This window comes from Felis catus, chromosome C1 (genome assembly GCF_018350175.1).
Source record: "Felis catus isolate Fca126 chromosome C1, F.catus_Fca126_mat1.0, whole genome shotgun sequence".
NCBI classification, from domain to species: Eukaryota; Metazoa; Chordata; class Mammalia; order Carnivora; family Felidae; genus Felis; species Felis catus.
Window position 1 is genome coordinate 97,115,365 of NC_058375.1, and position 27,383 is coordinate 97,142,747.

The following is a 27,383-nucleotide window of genomic DNA, read 5'->3' on the forward strand; positions in this document are numbered from 1 at the left end:
TGTAAAAACCAGCCATTAAACTGTGGGAAAAAAAAAAAAAAAAAGTAGTAAAGCTGAAGAATGGTGTATCACTGATGTAAAAATGTTCATAAATGCTAATGTTTATAAAGCATTTAAATAATTAAGTGCACAAGTTAGAAGATGGACAGCATTTATGACCAGAAATTCAACATGTACCAACTGTGTGACACCTATGCCAAACAAACTACTAATTCTACCCTTCTTCTTTTTGGAAAAAGAACTTCCTGGGCATATAGCCAATGAGCTAGGCTCCTCGGCAGCCAAGTGTGGCCTGGAACTAAGTTCTGGCCAATGAGATCTTAGTACAAGTTACATATGTAATTTCCAGAGCATGCCTTTATAAGTAAGCAGCTCTCTACTTCCTCTTTCTGTCTTGAGAGCCAGGTTCAACTATGCAGACAACACAACCAAAGGGACTGGCAAAACTTGAAAGGAAAGGAGAATCCTGGATGACATATGTAACAGAACAGAGTTGCTTAACCTCTGGATATATTACTCCAGAGAAACTTTTATTTTGTTCCAGCCACTGTATGTGACATCTCTTTGTTATGGTGGTTTAGCCTATGTCTCAGATCTTGTATACTAGCACACATCATTTTATTGCACTTCACTTTACTGCATTTCACAGATATTATGCTTCATAGATAATTGACTTTTTACAAATTGAAGGTCTGAGGCAACCCTGCCAAGAGTAAGCCTATCAGCACCACTTTTCTAACATTTGCTCACTTTGTAAGCAAATTTTTTGTAATTCTCACAGTATTTCAAACTTTTTCATTATTATTTTATTTGTTATGATGATCTGTGATCAATGCTCTTTGATGTCATTACTATAATTGTTTTGAGGCACTACGAACCACACCACACAAGACAGTGAACAATCTATATTGTGTCTGTTCTGCTTTACTGATCAGCTATTGCCCCCATCCCTCTCTCTTCTCCTCAGGCTTAGGCCTTATTCCCTGAGACACAACAAAACTACAATTAGTTCATTTAATGACTCTACAATGGCCTTTAAGTGTTTAAGTGAAAGGAAGGGTCACAGGTCTCTCATTTTAAATCAAGAGCAAGAGATTATTATTATTTTAATGGTTTTTTTGAGAGAGAGAGACTGTGTTGAGCAGGGAAGGGGCAGAGAGAGAGAGAGGGGACAGAATTCGAAGCAGGCTCCATGCTGTCAGCACAGAGCCGGACAGTTAAAACCCACAGAACTGTGAGTTCATGACCTGAGCCAGAGTCGGACACTCAACCGACTGAGCCACCTAAGCACCCTCAAGAGCTAGACATTATTAAGCTCAGTTAGGAAGGCAGGTCAAAAACCAAGACAGGCCAAAAATTAAGCCTCTTATACCAAACAGCCAAGTTGTCAATAAAGGAAAATTTTTGGAAGGAAATTAAAAGTGCTGCTACAGTGCAACACACAAATGATAAGGAAGAGAGCTTTACTGCTGATACAGTGGAAGTTGTAGTGGTCTGGATAAAAGGTCAAACCAGACAACATTCCTTTAAGCCACAGCCTAACTCAGAGCAAAGGCCAACTCTTATCAATTCTGTGAAGGATAAGAGATTTAAGGAAGCTGCAGGAGGAGGCTGGTTCATGAGATTTAAGGAAAAAGGTCATCTCCGTAATAGAAAAGCACATGGTGAAGCAGCAAGTGCTGATGTAGAAGATGCAGCAAGTTTATCCAGAAGATCCAGCAAAGACAATTAATGAAGGTGGCTACAGTAAATAACAGATTTTCTATGTAGACAAAATAGCCTTATATTGAAAGAAGATGCCATCTAGGACTCTCATAGCTAGAGAAGTCAGTGACTGGCTTCTAAGCTTCAAGGGATAGGCTGACTCTCTTATGAGAGGGTAATGCAGCTGGTGACTCTAAGTTGAAACCAAAGCTCGTTTACCATTCCAAAAATCATAGGGCCCTTGAAAACTACCCTAAATCTATTCTGCCTGTGCTCTATAAATGAAACACAAAGCCTGGATGACAGCACATCTGCTCACGATGGTTTACTGAATATTTTAAGCCCACTGTTGAGACCTACTGCTCAGAAAAAAAGATACCTTTCAAAATATTACTGCTCACGGACAATGTACCTGGCTACCCAAGAGTTCTCTAATGGAGATGTACAATGAGATAAATATTGTTTTCATGCCTTCTAATACAACATCTATTCCGCAGTCCATGGATCAAGGAGTCATTTCAATTTTTAAGTCTTATTATTTAAAACAAAACAAAACAAAACAAAACATTTTGTAAGGCTATGTAGCCACCACAGATAGTGATTCCTCTGATGGACCTGGGCAAAGTAAATGGAAAGCCTGGAAAGGTCTCACCATTGCTAGATGCCATTAAGAACATTCATGAGGTGTCTGGGCGGCTCAGTCAATTAAGCAATTGACTCTTGACTTCAGCTCAGGTCATGATCTCAAGATTCATGAGATCAAGCCCCCCGTCGTGCTCTACACTGACAGCGTGGAGCCTGATTGGGCTTCTCTGTCTCTTTGCCCCTCCCCTGCTTGCTCACGTGCACATGCTCTCTCTCAAAATAAATTTTAAAAAAAGGAAGATTAGTGATTCATACGAAAAGGTAAAAATACGATATTAACAGGAATTTGGAATAAGTTGAATCCAGTCCTCATGGATGATTTTGAGGGGTTCCAGATTTCGGTGGAGGAAGTAGCTGTGGATGTGGTAGAAACAGCAAGTGAACTAGAATTAGAAGCGGAGCCTGAAGATGGGACTGAATGGCTGCAACCTCATGATCAAACTTGAACGGATGAGGAGCTGCTTCTGATGGATGAGCAAAGACAGTGGTTTCTTAAGATGGAATCTGCTACTGGTGAAGATGCTGTGCAGACTGTCAAAATGCCGACAAGGATTTAGAATGTTCCAGAAACTTAGTTGATAAAGCAGCAGCAGGGTTTGAGAAGTTAGACTCCAATTTTGACAGAAGTTCTACTGCGGGTAAAATGCTATCAAACAGCATCACATGGCACAAAGATATTGTTTGTGAAAGAGAGAGTCAATCAATGTGGCAAACTTCACTGCTGTCTCAAGAAATTGCCAGCCACCCAACCTTCAGCAACTACCACTCTGATCAATCAGCAGCCATCCACATCAAGACCCACTGCCAGCAAAAAGATTACGACTTGCCGAAAGCACAGATGACGGCAGTTAGCATTTTTTGGCAATAGAGTATTTTTAAATTAAAGTACGTACATTGTTTCTTTAGACATATTGCTATTACATACTTAATAGACTACAGTACAGTGCAAACATAACTTTTATATACACTGGGAAATCAAAACACTAATTTCCCTTGCTTTATTATGGTGGTCTGGAACCAAACCCACAACGTACGCCCTTACTTTGCATACTAAGGGAGACAATACTCTGTACTAAACAGATGACATCCAGAGTATTAGCTCCTGCTCTGAGCTTTTAAAAATCTGTAACTAGGACGCCTGGGCGGCTCAGTCGGTTAAGTGACCGACTTGGGCTCAGGTCATGATCTCGCGGTTTATGGGTTCAAGCACTGTGACAAGCTCTGTGCAGACAGCTCAGAGGCCGGAACCTGCTTCAGATTCTGTGTCTCCCTCTCTCTCTGCCCCTCCCCGACTTGCACGCACATGCACACATTCTCTCTCTCTCTCAAATAAACATTAAAAAAAGAAAAAGTATTTAACTTAAGAAGACTGAAGTAGAAGAGTGGACTCATATAAATAAAAAACAGGAATTATAGAAAAATTGGTATCACTCATTGAATAAAAGTTTACTGTTTATTACATGTCAGACACTGTCCTAAATATAGATACAGCAAACCAGACCCACTCTTGGCCACTGGAAGTTTACAGTCTAATAGGGAGAGGCAAACAGTAATCTAAACAAATATCTAATTATAAACTGTGACAAGTCCTCAGAATAGAACGAATAAATACACTGAGAAAGAGAACAAAGGATCCTGATCTAGAGAACAAAGTGTTCCTCAAAGTCACATTGAGCTAAAATCTGTAAAACAAGTTTAAAGGCAGCAACAAAATCCCTTAAGAGTCGCCCTTTCCAATGAAGAAAGCTAATAATGCTAAACACAGAAAGGAAAAGAAAAAAATAAAGATGAGACTGGACAAATGAGCTATAGCTGGATTATGCAGAGCCTTGAAGCCTACACTAAAGGCTTTGGGAAATCACTGAAGGATCTAAAGTAGTAACAGGAAAGTTATCAATTTATCTTTTCAGAGCAGAGGGGGCTTGGCGTTTTTGTTTCTGTTTCATTTTCTCAGAGGGTTACTGAAAGAAACCAGTTACGCTTCTGTACTATTCCAAATAAACAATAAACTAAACTGGTAACAGTGGAGCTGATTAGAAAAAAGTAAAGAAAAAGGATCTGAAAAAATATTCAGGACATAAAATTGTCAGAACTTGGAGACACACTAGATATGACACAGCAAAGAAGTGACTGTCAAAGATGTCTCCCCAGCTCTGCCCTTTGCAACCCAATAGAGAAACCACTCTTTGGGTGGGAAGGTGAGGTCTTCAGTCTTGAACATGAGGAGCTTCAAATGTGTGGTGGGCTGAATAATGGGTTCCAAAGATATCCAGGTCCTAATCCCTGGAACGTGTGAACGTTACCTTATATGGCAAAAGAACTTTGCAGCTGTAAATAAATTAAGAATCCTGAAATGGGGAGAGTAGCCTAGTCTACCCAGGTGAGCCCTAAATATAACCACAGGCGTCCTTATTTCTTATAAGGAAGCACAGGGAGAACTGACTGCAGAGAAAAGAAGACAATGCGATGATGGAACCTGAGAGTGGAATGATGCACTTTGAAGATGGAGGAAGAGGCCACGAACCAGGTAATACAGAAGACTACTAGAAGCTAAAATAAGCAAAAAACAAACAAACAAAACCCAGATTCTCCTTCAGAGCCTTCAGAACTGTAAAAAGCTATAAATTTGTATTGTTTTAAGGCATTATGCTTATGGTAATTTGTTACAGGAGCAATAGGAACTAATACCAAATACCTCTAAAATGCCCAAGTGGGTATGTCAAGAGGGAAGCTGGGTCTGAAATCAAGTGATTTAGACTGAGGATATAAATCTTATCACTGGCACAGAAAATATAAAGAATTCAAAGAGTAGGGGTCTTGGAAAGATACAATTTAAAAAAAAAAGCTGACAAAAAAAAGAACATAAAGGAGTTGTCAAATGGTCAGAGAAGAAGAAAACCAACACAGCACAAAATAATGAAAGTCAAAATAAGAAAATATTTGAAGAGGTTTGTCAAAATGTTGCTGAGACTTCAGTAAGATGAAGATGGAAAATGGAGGGGCACACGGGTTAAGCGTCCAACTTCAGCTCAGGTCATGATCTCACAGTTCATGAGCTCAGCCCCGCGTCGGGCTCTGTGCTGACAGCTCAGAGCCTGGAGCCTGCTTTGGATTCTGTGTCTCCTTCTCTCTCTGCCCCTCCCTTGCTTGCTCTCTGTCTCCCTCTAAAAAATAAATAAAACATTAAAAAAAAATTGTTTTTAAATGCCCATTGGTGACCTTAACACGAGGCTTTTCAGATAAATTACGAGGGCAGAAACAAAACCCAGTAGCCTGAGGAGAGATGAGAAAATGAGGACAGCAAGTGTAAACAACTCAAGAAGTTAGGCTGTGAAAATAAAAAAGGCTGGTAGAGAGGAGGAAATAAGATCAAGAGAGAATTTTTTAAACGGAAAGACCATGCAAACCTCAATAGGAGTGTATAAACTTTCATTCCCCCTAGCACTCTAAGAAAGTATGTGTTGCCCTACGACCTCACTATTAAGAATGTTATCAAGCTTTTGGATTTTTATTAATTTGGTAAGAACTACCATCTTAGTAGTGTTAATTTCACTCTCTTAGGAATGAAGCTATAGATCTTTTAAAACAAGAGATTAAAGGGCCCTTTGTAGGGGGTGCCTGGGTGGCTCAGTCGGTTGAGCGACCGATTTCGGCTCAGGTCATGATCTCACGGTTTGTGAGTTCGAGCCCCGCGTCGGGCTTTGTGCTGCCAGCTCAGAGCCTGGAGCCTGCTTCTGATTCGGTGTCTCCCTCTCTCTCTGACACTCCCCCACTCATGCTCTGTCTCTCTCTGCCTCAGAAATAAATAAACATTAAAAAAAATTTAAAAAAAAATAATAATAAAGGGCCCTTTGTATTTCTTTTTCTGTGAACTACCCATTGACAATGCTTACTTATTTTTAAATTGGGTTGCTAGTATTTATTTCTTTTACCTATTTCTAAAACTCTTTAATGGTTTAGGAAGGTTAATCTTCTATCAGTGATATGAACTGTATACAACTTTTCATAACTTGTCTTTTGACGGTGTCTACAGTGATTTTTGTTTTGTTTTGGTCATAGTTAGAAAGACCTTTTGAACTCCAAAGTTATGAAAGAATTCTTCCATGTTTTCTTCTATTACATTTAGGTCTACATTTTCTACATTTAAATCTTTGATCCCATTTGGAATTTATCTTGGTACCAGTGATATGGATACTAAGATGAATTCTAAATAAATACCCTGATGTCCCAACATGATCATCTTTCTGCCATCAGTGATTTGAGATACTGTCACTTTTATATATCAGAAGCCTGTATATACCTGGGCCTATTTCTAGACTTACTTTTCTGTTTCACCGAATAATGTTCATAAACTAATACTTATTTAATCATTAAATCTTTACTTAAGTTTATTTTTTGAGAGAGAGCGAGCGAGCGAGCACACGTGCACGCACATGCACAGAGGAGGAGCAGAAAGAGAATCCCAAGCAGGCTCCACACTGGCAGTGCAGACCCTGATGCAGCTCAAACTCACAAACTGTGAGATCATGACCTGAGCCAAAATCAAGAGTCGAATGCTTAGACTGAGCACCCAAGCACCCCATAATCATTAAATCTCTAGAACGTATTGGTATCTGGTAGAGCACTCCTCCATCACTGCTTTTCTTTTTCGTAATTTTGATGTTGGCTCTTCTTAATCTAAGAACATAATATATCTTTCTATTTGAGTTTTCTTTTGTGTGATGGTTTGATGTTAATGGGAAGAATCTGGTAAAGGTGAAAAGGTGAAGAGGACTGCTATTCAAACATGGCACACAGAACAAAAGATTTATGTCTATTCCTTATTAAAACCCACTGAAGTGAGATTAAAAGCTAAGGGCTATAAATCCCAGAAGCTCAAAGAGAACACAAGTAAAAACTGACAGATACATTAGCACATCATTTTTTATAAGGGGAAAAGTATACAGGGGAATTAGCAGACTGAGAACTTTCAATACCGAGTACCTACATAGAAGACAACCAAAAAGTCAGTTTATGCTAAAGAATCATGGAAAGCCTAAGTAGAAGGTGGGAAACAAAGCATGGAGCTAAATGGGTTTAATATTTGTAAAAGAATTAGTTAGATCCCTCCACTCCACCTATGTTCCCTGCTCCTCACCCCATCCCATATTCTTTTCTTATCTTATTTTGTGGAGAAAGTGAACCAAAGAGACTATGGAAACAAAGATACCAGGCACAAGCATGGAACTGGGCCATTATACTGACAACAGACAATTAAGTTAAATTCCATATATTAAACAATGAACTCACCTACCCATTTCCATAGTTCAGCTCCAAAAATTCTGGCAAACAGGTATAAACTACTCTACTCCACTGGTAAGTAATCCCCTGGATTCTTAGCTGTACAAATTAAAAGCCCCAGAGAAAAGATCTCTAAATATTGACATTTGGAGCTTTTCTTATAATGATATGGCCAGATTCTCTACCCAGTCATCAGCGGCAAATCCCACCTATGTGTTCACAGTTTCTAACTAGTTTTGTACTGACTCATGTTTAAACATCAACAGATCACCAGACATTTAAAGAAAATATCTAACATAAACAGAAGATTAAAACAAACAAAAAAGAACTTGATGAAACAAACTACAAGAAAATTTCAAAACAAGCATGATTAATACCATTGAATAGATGAAAGACGATACTGGATCCATGAAACAAAAAGTTATTCAAATTAAAAAAAGGACAAGGTCTTAAATTCAAAACATCACAGCTGAAATAAATCAATAGGAGGAAAAGAAGATAGTTAAATCTCCCCAGAAAGTAGACAAAAATGACGAAGAAAAATAAAAGGAGTGATAGGAAAAATTTAGAGATTCAATCAAGAGGCCTAACGTTCAACTAATAAAAGTTTCAGGAAAAAAGAACAGCGAAGACTGAGGTAAGGAAAGTAACAAAAATAATACAAGAAAACTTACCCAAACAAAAGGATACGTATTTCCATATTGAGAAGGCCTAAATACTCAACAGAGTGAATACAAAAAGGCTCACACACAATGAAATCTGAGAAAATCACGTGGGTTGGAAGTGGCCTTCGATTGTATTGGTAACATTTTATTTCTGGGCCAAGTGGTAAGAGCACAGGTGTTTATTATTCTTTACACCTCTATGTATGTCTGAAATAGTTCACAATAAATTAAAACACAAAACCCAATATGAAAATAAAAACCATCTTATGGCACATTATCCTCCATATTCTGAAACTCTGCAGTAAAGAGGTTTCAAAATGTTTCCAAAGAGAAAAAAACAAGACACGTAAAAATATCAGGAATCATTACAATACTGGATTTCTCAATAGCAGCACCAGAAGCTTAAAGACATTGGAGTTATGCCTTTGTAAATCTCAAGAAAATGATCTCCAACCTAGAATTCCACACCTATCTGAACTACCAAAAAATGTAATGGTATAATAAAGACTTCAGACATGTGAGATCTTATTGGAGTCACTAAATTCAGTCAACAGAATAGTCACGGAATCCCAGGACGGGAGAAAAAGGCAAACAAATTTCAGGGCATACATGTATAGGACACATCAGATGTATACAGGACACCTACCTCTACATATATTCTTACTGCAACATGATAATATTACAAAACTGTAAACAACCTAAATGTACAAAACAGGAGAATAGTGATATAATCATACAACAAAATAGCAAATATAGTGGTTAAAATGAATTAGAGTTAGATGTATCAACATAATTCTCTAAAGCAATATTGAACCAAAACAATGCAAAATACTAAGTGTTAAATCACAAAAAATAGTTATATGTAGTTTATATGTTCATACATGCATAGCAAAATATTACAAGATGCAGAGAAATAATAAACCACAAATTCAGAAGGATTTCTTTTTCAGGAGAAAGAAAGCTTAGTATTTTATTATAAATGAAGGAAACAAAGAATTCACCTAATATAATTCACACATTATATGAGAATGGAGGGGGAGAAGATTAAGGGGGTGGAGGTGGGTAAACATCCTAAGCAAATGAGTAGTTTCTATTTGGGATGATGAATAAGTTCTAGAAATGAATAATGGCGATGGTTGTATACCACTGTGAAAGCACTTAATGCCAATGAATTACATACTTAAAAGTAGTTAAATATTAATTTTATTATATATATTTTGTGACAATCCTAAGCAAAGTGAGGAATCGAATCTAGAACACAGGTGAAAGATTAGCTTTTGATAAGGTGGGATATCTCTTCTATTTTAATAGGAGGGAAAGGGAAAGCAGAAAAGATGTATGCAGATGAAAAGTCTGAATAGTCTTCATGAACTAGTAAGCAAGTGGACCAAAGAAAATAAGCAAGCTTTCCAGACAATGATGATGGTCCACTGGCAGGCTTATGAAACCTTAAGAAGAGACAAGCTCATAAATAATTATCAACCCCAAAATGATTTTCTAAAATATCTGCACTATGTAGTGGTTAGACAAGATTATCTCTAACAGTCCTTGGTTTATGATTTCTCTGAAATTTTAAAAGGATGACATCTACATGTCAAATGAAGGAAAAGAGTAATTAATGGTAGATGGTATATAGTTTAAACGTTTCTTAAACTTGCCTGTTCATAGGAATTGAATCACTTGAAGTATTTATCTCAGGCCTCACTCCAGACCTAATGAATCAGAATTTCCAGGAGAGGAACCTGACATTCTAAATATGTATCTGGAACTAGCAACTCCAGATTATTCCTAGGATCTGGCATGTTTGAAAAACTCTAGCCTGGAAATGGCACTCGAAAGCAAAGAACAAGTTGAGTAGAGGAGTAGTAGGAGGGTTGGAGGGAGATAAATAGAGACCAAAGAACAGTAAAAAGTAAGACTACTTTTGGAAGCAAGAGACATAATGCCAGAGAAAACTCAACCTTTAGTAAAAATCAGAAGGCAAAGTGGGGAGGGGAGAAGGATTGTGTAATCAAGGGAGAAAATGCCTGTAAGAATAGTTTGCTTCTCATGCATTAAAAAAAAAATTATATAATATCTATAAAAGTTTAAGCAATTATATTTGATATACATATTGTTCTGTCAATAGATTATATAGTCCTTTAGATTAAAAACTTAACTTCACAAAGTTATCCTCTATCAACTGCTGAGAGTGACATAAGCTCAACTGTGTTCCAAATACATATACTTTTTAAGACAGTCATAAATCAGTTAAAAACTTGGAAGATAGCAGCTTTATTCATAATTGCCAAAACTTGAAAGCAACCAAGATGTCCTTTAATAGGTGAATGGATACACTATAGTATATTCAGACAGGAGAATATTATTCAAAAAAAAAAAAAAAAGCTATCAACCCATGAAAAAGACATGAAGGAGCCTTAAATGCATATTATTAAGTGAAAAAAAGCCAATCTGAAAAGGCTACACACCAGGATCCCAATTATATAACATTCTGGAAAAGGCAAAACTATGGAGACCGTAAATGGTAGGTGCTTGCCAGAGGTTGGGAGAGGAAGGAAAAGAATGAAGAGGCAGAGCACAGAAGATTTTTAGGATGCAAAAATACTCTGTATGCTAACATAATGATGGATACATGTCATTATACATTTGTCCAAACCCACAGAATGTACAACACCAAGAGTTAACTATAATGTAAACTATGGACTTTGAGTGATTATGATCAGTCAATGTAGGTTCAACACCTGCTAACTAATATACCACGGGGATGGGGAGGTGGATGTTGACAGTGGAGCAGGCTGTGCAAATATGGGGGCAGAGAGTATATGGGACATCTCTGTACCTTGTCCTCAATTTTGCTGTGAACCTAAAACTGATCTAAAAATTAAATTCTTCAGGGGCGTCTGGGTGGCTCAGTCAGTTCTGCATCCAACTTCAGCTCACCATTCATGGGTCGAGCCCCGCATCAGGCTCTGTGGTGACAGCTCTGAGCCTGGAGCCTGCTCTGGATTCTGTGTCTCCTTCTCTCTCTGCCCCTCCCCTACTTGTGCTCTGTCTCTTTCTCTCTCTCAAAAGTAAATAAACATTAAAAAATTTTTAAAAAAGAAAAAAGAAATTCTTTAAAAACAAAAGAAAACAAAACAAAACTTGGGGTGCCTGGGTGGCTCAGTCTTTTAAGTGCCTGACTCTTGATTTCAGCTCAGGTCACAATCTCGCAGTTTAGGAGTTCCAGCCCTGCGTTGGGCTCTATGCTGACGGTGAGGAGCCTGCTTGGGATTCTCTCTCTCCCTCTCTCTCTCTCAAAATAAATAAACAAACTTTTAAAAAATTTTAAAAAACTTTTTTAAATTACCCAAACCTCAGAAGAACATCAAGCTAGAAATACACTATATGGACCTCCCCCATCATCCCACCACACACTGAGGGCAGGGGTTAATTACTCTACAAAACTCCTGTTTTAGGAAGAAGCCTGTTTAAGCTGATTGTTTAAAAAACAGAAAGGAAAAAGCTAGCCGGCAATCTTCCTAACCTTGTGACCTGTGAATGGAAAGGCATTCCCACTTTAAAACATACAGTGAAAAAGCAGTGTGAGTCAAAATGAGTTAATTATAAGCTGTACTTAGAATGAGAGGGGGAAAAAAGAACCAAACCTACCATTCCTATGCTGGTTTATTTTATAAAGCCAGCTACTTAAAATATTTATTTCTCCTTTTATATAACACACTGATGTGTAGATCGTAAAGAGTTTCTCAGTTATTTACCAAGCTACAAAGCACTCTACTAATTTGACTCTATTAATTAGTACTACCAATTCACCATAAAATGTTAACTATAGTAATCAAAGATGAGGAGCACCTAAAAAGCCCATTTTAGGCCTTGCAACAACCCACAATGGAGAAATAACATTTGTTGATTTTCTCTGGGAAAGAGACATTACCGTTTTATAGTAATAAAGGTAATATTTATAAGAACTTCTACCACCACCTAAATAAAGAGCTATGATCCTCAATAATAGACTTCAATATTGTATGTATACAGAAAAAAATTTTTAAGTAGAACTGAACATATGCACATTTGCCAGATAAAACAAAATCTTACTATGGAAGATATGTTGCTTTTTAAATCAAGTGCCTCTCTCCTCCACACATACATATACACATCCTCCTTCGTATACACCCTTCGATTACTTAGTTGATCTAAGATGAAAATAGTCTCAGATGGCGATATTTAAAACAACTCCTGATTTAACTTCACTATATTTTTAGTGTTTTGTTGTTGCTGCTTTGGCTTGCAATTCATGTACAGAATTTACAATCTATAGCCTTGCTGGTCTGTGACCAGCAAAATCAGAAACATCTGGAAACTCATCAGAAATGCAGACTATAAAGCCCCACCCAGACCTACAAAATCAAAATCTGCATTTTATATACACATAAAACTTGCTTACCCTCACCTGTAGGATTTAATTCCATTCAGTGACAGAAGAAAAAAACAATTCTTCTTTGAAGATCTACCACTATTCATCCTTGGGAAAGGTCACAATCAAAATGTGACCTTCCTCATCTATAAAATGAACGCTTGGAAATGGCGCCCACCTACTCTACAATCCTGTTGGTCCATAAGATGACTAGAAGACTATTCTAATTTTCAGTCAGTTTATTAACTGCCATAGGATTTTTATAAGGAGGGGAGCCAAGGATTATATACTTATTACAGAACCAAAACACTTCAAAGTTTAAAACCTTAAAAAAGTTTTTAAAGGGGTGCCTAGGTGGCTCAGTCGGTTGAGCGTCCAAACTTCGGCTCGGGTCATGATCTCACAGTTCATGGGTTTGAGCCCTGCATCAGGACTCTGTGCTGACAGCTCGGAGCCTGGAACCTGCTTCGGATTCTGTGTCTCCCTCTCTCTCCACCCCTCCCCTGCTTGCACTGTCTCTCAAAAATGAATAAACACTAAAAAAAAATTTTTTTAAGTTTTTTAAAAAGCCAATAATTATAAGATATAACACCAAAGCAAAAAAATCATAAATTATACTTATTCCTAAAACATATATATTTTAGGGAGAAACATATTCTAAGTGGACACTAATTTTTCTCCATTCACTAAAAGGTTCCACAAACTTTTTGATCAAATTGTTATTTAGTCAATGACTAAAACTTAATTAGATCTGGGGCACCTGGGTGGCTCAGTTTGTTAAGTGTCCAACTCTTGATTTTGGCTCAGGTCATCATCTCACGGTTCAGGAGTTCAAGTCCTGTGTCGGGTTCTGTGTCAGCACAGAGCCCACTTGGGATTCTCTCTCCCTCGCTCTTCTGTGCACACACACACATGCTCTCTCTCTCAAAATAAACTTAAAAAAAAAAAAAAAAACTTAATTAGATCTGAATAATCCTACAGAATTATAAAAATACCATGCTGTGTCAATACACATGTAGTTCTTCAGATTAGAAACAAATTTACAAAGTTATCCTGTATCAACTGCTGAGAGTTAAGTAATCAAATTTGAGGATCAGTTTGGTGTTGCACTAGGTACTTATCATGAACTTACCTCCTTTGGTGTTAGAATATGAGTTTTATAGAATATGAAAAGAAAAAACACCTTTATGTGCATCCTCACTTTGCCACTACAATAATTTAAAAATATAAAAATAACAGGAGCTAGAATTATTCTTGCACAAAACAAACCTACATTTTACTTCCTCAAACTAGTGCAGATAAGTTCTAAAGTAGTGCTTCCCAAACCTTAATGGGTCTATAAATCACCTGCAAAAATGCAGATTCTGATTCAGAAGATGTGGGCAGGAATCTGAGAGTCTGCAGTTCTAGAAAGCTCCCTGGTGATGCCAAATTCATACACAGAGCAAAAAGCCCCATCATTTACAATATTAGGCCATGGTGTGCAAAGCATTGGTCTTGACAAGCACTGGTTTCCAAGAAGATTCCTAATTGAGCAGTTTGACATTTTCTCATCCTTATCTCGCGATACTTAATTCTCCATCATTCTTGAAACCCAGAAAACTTGTATCCTAAATCTTCCTTCTACCGCTCCTTCTTTTTGACCTCTTTTCCACGTTCCTCATACTTACATGTGGGTGCATCACAGGATTTCATTCTCAGCTTCATCTCTTTTCCATTCTAAGGCTGTCCCTGGATCAGCTATATGCTAATGGATCCAACCGCTCCATCCCCAGCCTACACACGTCTCCCAATCTTAGATCCATATATTCAACTACCTAATAGACATCTATAACCTTTAGTCTTCCCAGGTACCTCCAACACAAAATATCTCAACCTGAACTCATCAACTGCTTCCACCCCTAAAAACTAGCTTTTTCAAGTCTGTATTAACTTTGTGACCAGAACCACCATCTGCCCACTTATCCAAACCATATTTAAGACTCTATCCTCCCTCACCAAATGCAATTCATCTCATCTTCTAATTATTTCTCAAATTTCATTCCTTCCTCTCAATGTCAATATCAGTTTAGACATCAATCATTTCTGATCTGGTTATCATAGTCATCTAACAAGTTTTCTAGCTTCCAATCTCATTCTCTTCCTCAATCCCATGTGAAGACATTACTGTGTAATCTTGGCAAACATAACTCGATAGCATTCCCCTATTAAAATTCACCAGTGATTCACCATTACCTTTAGAAAAAAGTGCTAACTTTCTTTAGGCATATCACATAAAATTCCTCACAATCCTGATCTTGTCTCTCTTGTCTTAACTCCCACCACCCCCCCTCAATGGTCAACATGTGTTCTTGCCATGTCAAGCTCCCTGAAAGTACCACATTCTCTAATGCCTCTGTGTGTTTGCCTAGGCTGTTTTTCTCTTTGCTTAAAATGCCCTTATTAAGCTAAGTACTAATCTTCTTTCAAGACTCTACTCAAGCATCACATGCTTTAAAATGCCTTTTCTAATCACCTTAAGTCTGTTAGGTAATACCACAAACTGTGCTCCCCGTATCACAAGGTTTCCCCTATGCATACCTCTATTCTAGTACTTAGCAAACTGTATTATAATTTTGGTCTATACATCTCCTCCACTAGAATGAGCTCATCAATTAGTCCTTTTAAGAACAGAATGTCCAGTACATGGTATGCTCTCAATAAATGCTTGCTGAATAAACTATCTTGAAATAATAGTCATAAATAATTATTATGGCTACATATTTAAACTATATAACTTCCAAAAACTGTCTAAGATAACAAAAAAGTATCTTCAATTTAAGAGGCTTCACAGAACTTCTCAAGACTTTATTAAACAAAGAAGTCCAAAATATTTAAGGTATTCACTTAATGCTCAACAACCTAAAGGTACTGATTAAAAATTAATAGCTTTTTGAATATTGTGTTAAACTGGGATATTTTAATTTCACTAACTACAGTGTTAGACAAATAAAAGCACTCGTCTCTTCTCCAACGGCTGAAATAAAGAATTATGGTAAAATGATAGGCATATTTTTCAAGTGGCCTAGGTTAGTACCCTCACTTCTACTTACTAGCTACATGAACTTGGGTAACAAAGCCTCAGTTTCTTCAGAGGAAAACAGAGATTAAACTGCTTACCTATACCATAGGTCATTTCAAATATTCACACGTGAATGTGAAAAGATTTCTATAAACCATGAACTGCTGGATTCATTTCAACTACTGGGTTAGCTGCCATCCTAACATCTGCCAAAGATTTGACAGGTGCAAATTTCAAGTTTCATGGACTACTTCAATCTCCCATACCCACCCCATATTTCTCCTCCAATGACTGAAAATTCACAAATAAAATTAAGTTCCAGGATTACCAATGCACAAGACTTATTCAGTAGTCCTCAATATTCTTATGTGGTTGAAGTGCTTAATGATACCTAATTTAATAGTAATCTGGTATGTTCTTAAGAAGTTGTTATTTTATAAGTCCAAAGTAAATCTCAAGGTAAGTTGTTGGTACAGTCATTTAAATTTCAGCTCCATTTTTAAAAAATTGGAGGACAAAAATCAGCAGGGAATATTTAGAGATACTTTTTTTCATTAACTATTTAGACTGGGTACTACTGACAAGCTTGATCCACTATAAACTAACATGAAAGTTAAAAAGTTACCATTACAAAGCCAAGACTTTTTCACCCAAATTTCTGGCCTCTTTCTCAAATATGCTTGTTGGTCTATCAGTAAGAGAAAATTTGCTGCATTTTCTAAACTAAAAAAGTGATGAAGCATGTTAATTCTGCTCTCAGCAGTATCCTTCTTTGTTAAATAGGGACTTATGGGGATTATGGCCTATATCAGGAAAACGGTTTTCAGTCCCTTCTCTACAATATTTATAAAAATAGGATTCTTAACCTTCAAAGGGCAAAACTCCTTTAAAAAAAAAAAAAAGTAAAAGTAAAAAGAAAATCTACTACAAAAGTCAGCACTTCGGTACCTGATTGTGGTAACAAGGCCAAAATCCAAGACGAAGCCCTTTATTGCACATCGTGTTCCAACATCTTGGGCAGCCCCATCTTGCGACCTCTCCAGATTGGCTGCTCCTGCTCTCTCTACTGCAGAGAGAACTTCAATTAGAGAAATTCTGAAGCTCATGAATCTAAACTGGATACTCCCCTCACTGGAGGCAAGGATGGGAAGAATCATTAAAAAGATTCAAGTTAGAGGAGGTTTCAAATAAATCCAAGTGGCTTGAAACCACTCTAATGCAGGCAGGCAGCTGAGAGTCTTATTATGCAACAGTCTATTTACCTAAAAAAAAAGTCTTAAGGAAAAGAATGGCCGCAAATTATTAGATAACCTGAAAAAACAGGTTATATAATCATAAATCTCTAAAAAGCCAAATATTCTCCACTAAACTTGCATAGAATTTACATCTATGATACAAACTTATAGCTGACCATTCATATTTCACAATTCTTATGAGAAAAGGAAGTTAAGAAAATAACTAGGACATGTTATTTACTTCTTTCTACACCCTAAAATAACTTCATTCAAAAAAATGTTCAGTTAAAAACCACTGTTAGGAAGGAGAGATTTCCCTGCTGACTTAAGCCTAGCTGCCCAAGCAAGGCTTTAGAAAATGTCTTCACCTACAACAGTGCATAGGCAGAAGGAGCAGAGGCTATGGCGGTCTTCCTAGTGACACTTCCAAGTCATATAAATGGGATATGTTTCTGGGATAGACTGCCAACAAGTTACTGAAAGAAGAGAAACAAAAACAGCAAAAACCTGGCAAATAAATAGGTCAATGCCCTCATGTGTTGTATCATGCCGTAAGCCAGTCTTAACTAAAGTTACCTAGATGCTACCAGCTCTAAATCACATCCTCCACGCTAACATTACCTGGTTTGTGAAAGACTGGATTCACAAATTCAAGCTGCTTTTCCATAAAGACTCGTAATTATGTACAACATATATAAAGCATTTCTTAGACCCAGTAACAAGCCACATCCCCAAGAACTTCAGCAATTAAGACTTTTCGATGAAAGCAATAAACTAACAATGTGAATCCCCTTTACCACCGTGAATTTTTATCAAGTGTGCTGGTATGTGCAAACAAAACAGAATGAGGTTAATACTGTCAAGATACTGTATTTACTAAATGATTTAACAGCGATTTTATCTTACCTGAGTGTGAAAATTTGAAATGGTGGTTGTTTCGATATCTTTCTTGCCCAGAATCTCCATTTTCACAGGAGTGTTGGGGAAATTAAAAGCAAAGTAGTCCAGGAAGTCTGGGAGATAAGCAGCCGCTCCATGCACTATTGCTAAAGCATAGTAAGCAGCATTTTTCTCATTTTCACTGAATGTCAAAGCAAGAAACTCCTCAGAAAATCTCTCCATCTCCATTGGAGACAAAAATGAGAGTTCATCCATGTAAGCATGAAGGACAAGTGCACCACCATTGGACTGGTGTTCCTCATGAATAAAGTTGCTAAATTTAGTACCTGTTTTTAAGAAATTTCTACGAATAGAATGTTCCTGGTGAGTCATAAAAGGTGTTTGTACTCCCTGGGGTACCCGATATTCTTGCATGCCCAAATTTAATCGGCACAGCTGTTCATCTTTCAGATACCTGAAGGACTCCTTATTTACTCCTGAAGTGCTATTTATTTGTCCTTGGGTGAGGATTTCCTTACTGATGCGGGTCAGGCCAGCACAGACGGTTTGTACTTCCTTATTGTACATTTTAAGGCGTCTTCCTCGCATATCTTCTCGGTGTTTCTTTTTCTTTTTCTTCTTTATTTTCTTCAAGACAAAATCATCAGCTCTCTGGGTTTTACCATTTTCATCTGGTGTTTCTGGCCACAATAATTAAAAAGAAGTTAGTTGCTAGGCCTAGTGTTAACATACAAACTTCTTAAGGTACTTGATCTCAAATTAAATGGCCTATTCTGTTTCTCTGAATTTGCCACGTTTGTAAAATGAATGAGACAAAGATCTTAAAATGCAATTATATTCTGGGTTGAAAACTATGCTAAAAAGTAGATAATGGGAATGTAAGCATATAATTTGACTTGCAATCAAAAGTAAAGGAAATATCCAAGTAATTTCACATATGCCATACTATATGGAATATCCGTTCAGTAACCACTGTAAAATCTAAACTGAAGCCTGTCATATTTTGCCATGACACATACAGGCAAATCAAACAAAGGCAAATTAAGCTGTAAGACACCATTCTGCCTACCAAACTGGCATAAACTTTTCTTTTTTCGGCATTTTCATATACTGTTGCTGGAAGGATAAACCAGTACAAATTTCACGAAGGGCAATTTGGCACCCACCAAAATGGGTATATACACCAAAAGCCTTGAAAATGTTTTAATTCTCAGACCCAGAAATTCCACTCCCAAGGAAAAATTACCTGAGAAAATAACTGAAGATACACAAAAATATCCACGGCAGTTATTTAGGGACTCCCCTAAATGTCTATTCTAAGTACTAGGATATTGATTAAACTCTGGTAATTACATACTGACAAAATACTACCCACCCATTGTAAATTATATTATAGATGAAATAACTGATGGATTACAAGGTTATAAAATGCTTACACTGCCAATCTTCCAGGAAGCATTCTCTAACAAATTCATCTCTACCCAATCTGGACAGCTACTCCTACCAAGTGCTTCGTTAGCGCTGTACTTCCCTATCACAGCTCTTAACCGCATTCTGTGTTATCACATATCTAATCTTCTACCTCTCCTCTAGACTATAAACAATCTAAGAAATATAGATCTTACCTTTCTTTCCAGAGCATCTAACATGTGTATAATCTGACTCCATGTTTATAGTAAACATACATTAAGTACCCACTAAGTGCCAGGGACATTTCTGGGCACTGGGGATATGGTGCTAAGACAGACACAATCTAATCTCCACTCTCTTCAACTTTACAATCTAGTTTGACAAGAAAAACAAAGTATCAGTAAGCTACTCTAGATGCAGAGGAAACTTCTCTTTGGGAGGTGACATTTAGGGTGAGTCCTAAAGTAATAAAACAAGCCAGGCATGTTTTCTAGGGGAAAATATACCAGGGAGAGGCAAAGGACCTAAAGACAGGAAAAAATCTGTATGTTTTGCACATATACAACACAGAAGAATATCTGAAGAAATACATACCAAAGTGTTAATGGTAGTTATCTAGACTGGAAGAATTATAAATATCTGTCTTTTTTGCTTATCTGTATTTTCTAATTTCCTACCATAAACATATATTACTTTTAAAACTAAAAATTCATCTTTAATTTTTAAGGGATCATCATGGATTGACAAAGCCAAAATAAAATAGCATCTCTCATTTACTAGACGTTAAAGATATCTAGCAAGAAATCTTTAGGATTAAATAGTCCTGACCAACCTTTCAAGCTCGATGTGGTATTTACTATAGAATTTGTCCACCCAACAACAGTATTTCTGACACAATTCAAGTAATTCAGTGTTAAGACAGATACTCCAATTAATCCTATCGCTACACCTGGGAAGAAAAAGTTCAACAAAATTTACAGTAAATAATTTATTTGGTATAATATGCAAATATGATAGTTGCAGTACTCTATACAAAATTATTCCAAATCGCCAACTATTACAAGTTATAAAAACTTCTAAAGAAAATATAAGTCAAAAACTTTAGTGTATAGATACCAAATGACTTGCATTCTGTTTAATATCTGTTTTTAAACAAAAAGAAAACCCTTCATTTGCAAACATCACTTGTAATCAAACTGAGATCATACACCAAAATTATACATGTAATCGGATTGCTTAAATTGCCAAGAGAAAAAGTAGTCCATCTTTTACTCTGTATACAACTAAATATTTGACAATTTGTTAAAACACTTAGTCATTTCTATTTCTTACAAATAAAATTAATCTAAACACTTTTCCTGCATTAAAAATTGGTAATTTAGGCAATTCTCCCAAGCAACTAAATGTTAATGCCATTAAATATAAAGGTTAGACCAATTTTCAAAGAGTCCTCTAATTACCCTCTGCTAAATGTTTTAGCAGTTTCATGGGGAAAAAAGAAAAGAAAAGAAAAGAAAAGAAAAGAAAAGAAAAGAAAAGAAAAGAAAAGAAAAGAAAAGAAAAGAAAAGAAAAGAAAAGAAAAGAAAAGAAAAGAAAAGAAAAGAAAAGAAAAGAAAAGAAAAAAAGAAAAAAAAAAAAAAAAAAAAAAGAAAAGAAAAGAAAAGAAAATATCTTTGAATAGATCCTGTTATTTTAAGCTTCAGAGGAGGTATTTGGTATGCAGGAAATAAATTGTGACCTAGATCTGCCACTGAAATTAACACCAAGAAGGTGCTGCCTTGATTGTAACACATTTTCTATATTACTATCAGCTTACCAATGGTATTTCTAACATGGCCAAGTCTCTGTGGGTTTTATTCCAAACACATTTCAACATGGCCCATCAAAAAAACCACTGTACAGGGAAATGAAAAGGACCTTAAATTGATCGTAATCTCATATTTCAACATAATAAAAGTTTAAATATGAAATAAATTTCAATCCTCCTCGCTAATCCTGTTTTTCAAAGTTTTATTCTTAATCTAAGGCTGCATATAGAGAGCTCACCTTTGCTTATAGAGAAATGGGAGCCTACTTGTGTCATACTAGGTAATGAACTTCAATGAATAAACAAAATTTACTTTTGAATAATTGTGATGACAACTAATTGAAAATGACATACATATACAAACTTGTTAAAGGTTATTACAGTAAGATAGCCCTTGCTGCACTGTAAGAATGTCAAGGTTGTCCTGCCTGGAAATAAAAACATTAAAATCCAATGTCTTTGCAATATAAATGTATCAAATCAATATGCTGTACACCTTCCACAATGTTACATGTCAGTTATATCTCAATTTTAAAAAGTACCAATGTCTAAAGTTTTCACAATCTTTCCATTCCTGAGTTGATTGCTTTAGCTTTCCAACAGAGAACATATTCAGGAAATAACATTTTGAGTATTCCCCTCTAGTGCAAAAGCTCAAATTTATCAACAGTTCTTTTACAGAAAAAGAGCCAAGCTACTCTATTATCTGTGATTAAGGAAAGCTTTCATATATCAGACTATGAGAGTAAATATAAAGAGAAGTATGTAAGTCTACAAAGGAAGATACATTTATCTGAGAGACAAACTGCTGCCTTAAAAAATGTCATTATAACTATAACTAGATTAATACATGACACTATCAATAAAATCCTCATAGGTGCTAAAATTATCAACTATCAAATAGCCTCATTTAACATCACTATTTAAAAAGTTCATTAATGCAAAAATATTTAGCTTTCCAAATATTACAAAACTTAAACTACTATCACCATTCTTACCCTTGAATTATACCTAGAACTGAAAAAAATGTAATATCCTCAATTCTTAAAAATCATGGTGGATATACATTTTCAAAGCAAGTACAATTTTTTAGATTTTATTACTCATAATAAAAAAAAAAGGCTAAAGTTTTCTGAAAATAAACTTTGTTGTCTTATTAGGGGTCCTTCCCATTTCATATAAAAACCTGACTAAAAAGATCATTGTATGTTTATAACACTGCCTTACTTTACCACCACCACCCCCATCCCTTTACATTATGCTGCTTAAGAGTGGCTCGCTGGATTTGAATCCCTGCCCCTAGACCTTCCGCTCAAAATATTACCGTTCGCAACTTCATTTCTTTGCACCTTGTTCCTCATTGGTAAAATAGGGGAAAGTTAACAGTACCTCCTCATAAAATCAGTGTGCACAGTAAATGAAACAAAGTACATAAAGTACTTAGAATAGTCCTAGAACATAACAAATACTCAATACATGTTAACTATTATTACCTCCAAAATAGTTGAACGACAGAGGCAGTACACAGTGCTAGAAGAGCAGGTGCTTTACAGTTAGAGACCTAGCTTAATGTCCCAGCCCTAGTGCTTCCTGCTTAAGGGTTCTGGACAAGCTCTTAAGTCTCTTTAAACTTCAATTTTCTCATCTTAAGATGTTAATTCTAGTATCTACCTCACAGAGTTATTGTAAGGATTAAAAAAAGACAGTAAATATAAGACCATCATCACACTACTGAAAACACAGTAAGTGTCACCATCATTATTATCATTTTCCCAATGATATTTGATAACATTCCTTGAAATAATTGGCAATTATCTCTGGGATATCAAAATTAGAGGTAGAAATTACCAACCTACAATACAATGTAGTGTATTCTAAGAGAACCCAATAAAAGGACAAAAACCTCTGAAAGAGGGAAGAAAATAATTATTCACCAAGGATCTATTGGTGATCTCACACAAAATCAGCGAAGTAGATACGTTTTGTTATCGTAGGTCCCAGAACTAGTGGGTGACAACCAACATTCAAACGCTCATCTTGTCAGATTCCAAAACTCAAACTTTTCCCATACACTACTACACTACACTCTTCCTTTCTGCCTTCTCAATCAACCCCTCTCTACAACACCTCCTGAGATGATCAACTAAAATTACCTGGTTACAATTAATGGAACTTGAGAAGGACAAGGACCTAAAAGAATCTCCAATAAAGGGAGCATTATGTCATTCAACAAATATTTTACTGAGTGCCCATTACATGATAATTCTGCACGATCACAAAGATGGCATTATTTATGTTATGCAAAAATGTCATGCCTTATAGACTTTCCCCATCCCCTCTCTAGGTGGGTAAGGAAGATATCAGTCCCTGAAGTTGTTGCTCTGATAAATGAGACTATCTATTTATTTTACTTCTCTGTATAATCAATCCCCAAGTAATTCCTCACTCCTATCACCAAACAGAACTTGGATTTTAAATTCCTGCCAAGAGCTTTCTGACATCACAGAAAATTTCAATTAGTTGTCTGACTTGGGGACACTCCCTGTGATAGAAATTGGGCAGTTGGTCAAAGATGAAAAAAACTTGAGAAAGGAAGGCTGACTCACAAGTGAATACAAAAGAGCAATCCTGTCATTTAATGACACTAAAGAAAAGAGCCAGGGGGATGGACTCCCCCCTTGCCTTTTTTTTTTTTAACAAAATATTGAAATATTATTAAAATCATAAATTTACTAAGCAAGAATTTAAAATAATCTTTGAGCAAGTTTGTTCTATGTTTTATGAACGATAAAAGAAGAAAAAAAATTCAGGTTTCAAAATACCAAGATAACTATCAGTTGAACCGAAACTTGAACCTGTTGTTTACAAGAAATAAAAAAACATTTTAATATCTCTTTATTAACTTAACAATCCAAATGGGCTTAGTGAAAAGCGAAGTGGACCACAAATCAAAAAAAAAAAGGGTCCTAGGGGCACCTGGGAGGCTCAGTTAAGGGTCCACTCTTAATTTCAGCTCAGGTCATGGTCCCAGAGTTGTGGGATCGAGCCCAATAGGGCTCCGAGCTCAGCATGATGCCTGCTTGAGAATCTGTCTCTCCCTCCGCCCCTCTCTTCTGCTTGCATGCCCTCTAAAATAAAAAACTTAAACAAAAACAAAACAAAAAGGGGGGTCCTAGATTCAGTTCTATCACTTACTAACTAGAAAATCTAAAGCATGTCACTTCACCTCTTCAAATCTCACTTTAGTTCCCATCTTAGAGATGAGAAATTGTTGTTTCAACTATTTATAAGCAACTCCAAACATCTGGAATCTGAAATTTGTGATTAACTTATACATGAAGTCGGATTCAATACAGTTGGGCTGGTGTGAAGGAACGTCTTTCAGCTGAATGATCTATCTCTGAGACTGGCAAACTGTAGTGCAAAAACTACCACAGATGATACATTTGAATGAGTGGAGTAATGTCACAAAAAAGCTTTATTTCTGGACACTGAATTTAAATTTCTCATGATTTCCACATCAGGGATTTTCTTCAACCATTTTAAATGTAAAAACCAGGGGCATCTGGGTGACTCAGTCAGTTAAGCAAGCGACTCTTGATGTGGCTCAGATCACCATCTTCTGGTTCATGGGTTTGAGCCCCATGTCAGACTCCATGCTGACAGCTCAGAGCCTGCTGAGGATTCTCTGTCTCCTTCTCTCTCTGCCCCTTTTGCGTGTGTGCTCGCCCTTGCACTCTCTCAAAATGAATAAACATTTAAAAAATAAATAAAAAATAAAATGTAAAAACCATCTTTATTTGACAAGTCATACAAAAACAGGTAGTAGAACTGATATTTTAAAAATGTGTAAAAGCCATCCAATAGAAGAATAGTCTTCAACAAAGGTGCTGGAAAAATTCAATATCCATAGGCAAAAAATATGAACCTGGACCTAAACACCTCACACCTTACACAAAACTAACTTAAATGAATCAGAGATGCACGTTAAAAATTACAATTGTAAGAGGAAAAAAAATAGAAGAAAATCTTTGAGACCTGAGTTTTGAGACCAAGACATGACACCAAAAGCATGATCCATAAAAGGGAAAAAAAAAAAAAATCAGTAAATTAGACCTCACAAAATTTACTTTAGCTGTAACTACTAACCTCCCTGTTAAAGGAGGGAAAGACAAGCAACAAAAGTGGGAGGAAATATTTGCAAACCATATATCTGACAAAGGACTCATACCTGTAATATACAAAGAATTCTCAAAAAAATTCTGTAAAAAACAATTCAATTAGAAAATGAGCAAAAGACAAAAGACATCTTACTGATGAAGATATATGGCCAGCAAATGATGACAAAAAAAGATGTTAAATATCACTAGCCACTAGGGAAATGCAGCTTAAGTCCATGATGAAGTATTACTACACATCTATTAGAATAAATAAAAGAAAAATAGTAACAAAACCAGATACTGGCAAGGATATGAACAAAGTGGAATTTTCATACGCTGCTGGTAGGAATGTAAAATTGTACAGATATTTTAGAAAATAGTTTGGTAATAGCTTAAAAAAAAAAAAAAAAAACTAAACATACATTTACCACATGACCTAGCAATTGCATTCCCCGAGAAATGAAAATTTACATCCACACAAAAACCTGAATGTGAACATTCACAGAAGCTTTATTCTAATACACAAACTGGAAACGATCAAAATGTCATCTTAGTAGGTGAATGGTTAAACTGTGGTATATCCGTAACATAGAATACGACTGGGCAATGAAAAGGACTGAGCTATTGATACATAAAACTTGAATGGATCTGAAGAACACCATGCTAAGTTGGGGGGGAAAAAAAGCTTCAAAAGATCATACACTGTATTATTCCCTTTATAACATTCTCAAAATGATGAAATTATTGAGAACAGACTGGTGGTTGCTAGGAGTTAGGGAAGGGAGAGAAACATAGGTGTCTAAGACTTTCAAGAGATTACCACAAGGGGGGATCTTTGTGGTGATGGAATAGTTGTGGATCTTGATTGCAGTAGTGGTTAAACTAATCTACAGGTGATAAAATGGCACAATTATACACACACCATTGCACCACTGTCAATTTCCTGGTGTTGATATTATACAATAGTTATGTAACACATAACCATTTGGAAAAACTAATGAAGGGTAAAAACTTCTCTGTACTATTTTTGCAATTTCTGGTGAATATATAATTATCTCAAAATAAAAAGGAGAGTTTCTGAAAATCTGAGAATAAGGGAGGGAAGACCTAGCTCTGTGAATAGCCAGGGTCTAGCCACTCTTCTTATTAATCTTAGACTTGTTTCAAGGACCAAGTATGATAAAAGGCAGTTTTAAAAGTGTCTAATATCAGCCAGATACTGTTTTAAGTACTTTCCACATACTGCCCCATTTAATCTACATAACTTTGTAAAGAAGTACTACAACCCCTTTGTGCAGACAGGAAACTGAAAGAGGTTAAAGTAATTTGCCCAGGATCAAACAGTAAGTAATAGAGCCACAAGTTAAACTCAGATTGACTCCAGAGGCATGCCTCCTCCACACCACTGTAACAAATATAAAGATGTTCAGCCAAAAAAAAAAAAAAAAAAAAAAGGTATCGATCAAAGTGTGTGCAAAAGCCTGGATTAAACAAGGGTAAATCAGGTTGTTTTCTGTAAGGTTCTCAGAACTTTTAAAATGCCAGTGTATATCTTGTATCTAGAAGGCTACAAGATACACTTTTTCCTACATTCCAGTGTATATGGCCACACAGCCCTTTCCCTGCAGAATATATAATTCAACAGTCCCTCATTCAAAAGTTAAAACGTTTGTTTAGGGGCATCTGGGTGGCTCAGTCGGTTAAGCGTCCCACTCTTGATTTCGGCTCAGGTCATGATCTTACCGCTTCTGAGTTCAAGCCCCAAGCCAGGCTCTGCCCAGACAGGGTGGAACCTGCTTGGAATTCTCTCTCCCTCTCTCTCTCTCTCTCTTTCTCTCTCTATGCCCCTCCCTGTGCCCTTGCATGGCACTTTCTCTCAAAAATAAACATTTTTTTTAGAAAGTTAAAATGTTTAAACTAGACTTATTATGGTGATCCTTCTGCAATATATACAAATAGGGAATCGTGTTGTACACCTGAAACTAATATTACATGCCTACTGTGTTTCAATTAACAAAAAAAGATAAGATGTTTAAATTACCCGATCTTAACCTTAACCCACCTCTTCACATATTGGCAAACTACAAATTACAAATGCTTC

The 27,383-nt window shown here is 36.3% G+C and overlaps 1 protein-coding gene across 1 annotated transcript in view; it reads right to left on the bottom strand.

Annotated features, from left to right (window-relative positions):
- Positions 1-27,383, bottom strand: part of RSBN1 (round spermatid basic protein 1) — a 44,070-nt gene that overhangs the window by 13,930 nt on the left and 2,757 nt on the right. Inside the window, exon 2 of the mRNA XM_023259005.2 lies at positions 17,911-18,584. Within this exon, the coding sequence (XP_023114773.1) occupies positions 17,911-18,584 (674 nt within the window). The remainder of the gene's footprint in view (positions 1-17,910; positions 18,585-27,383) is intronic.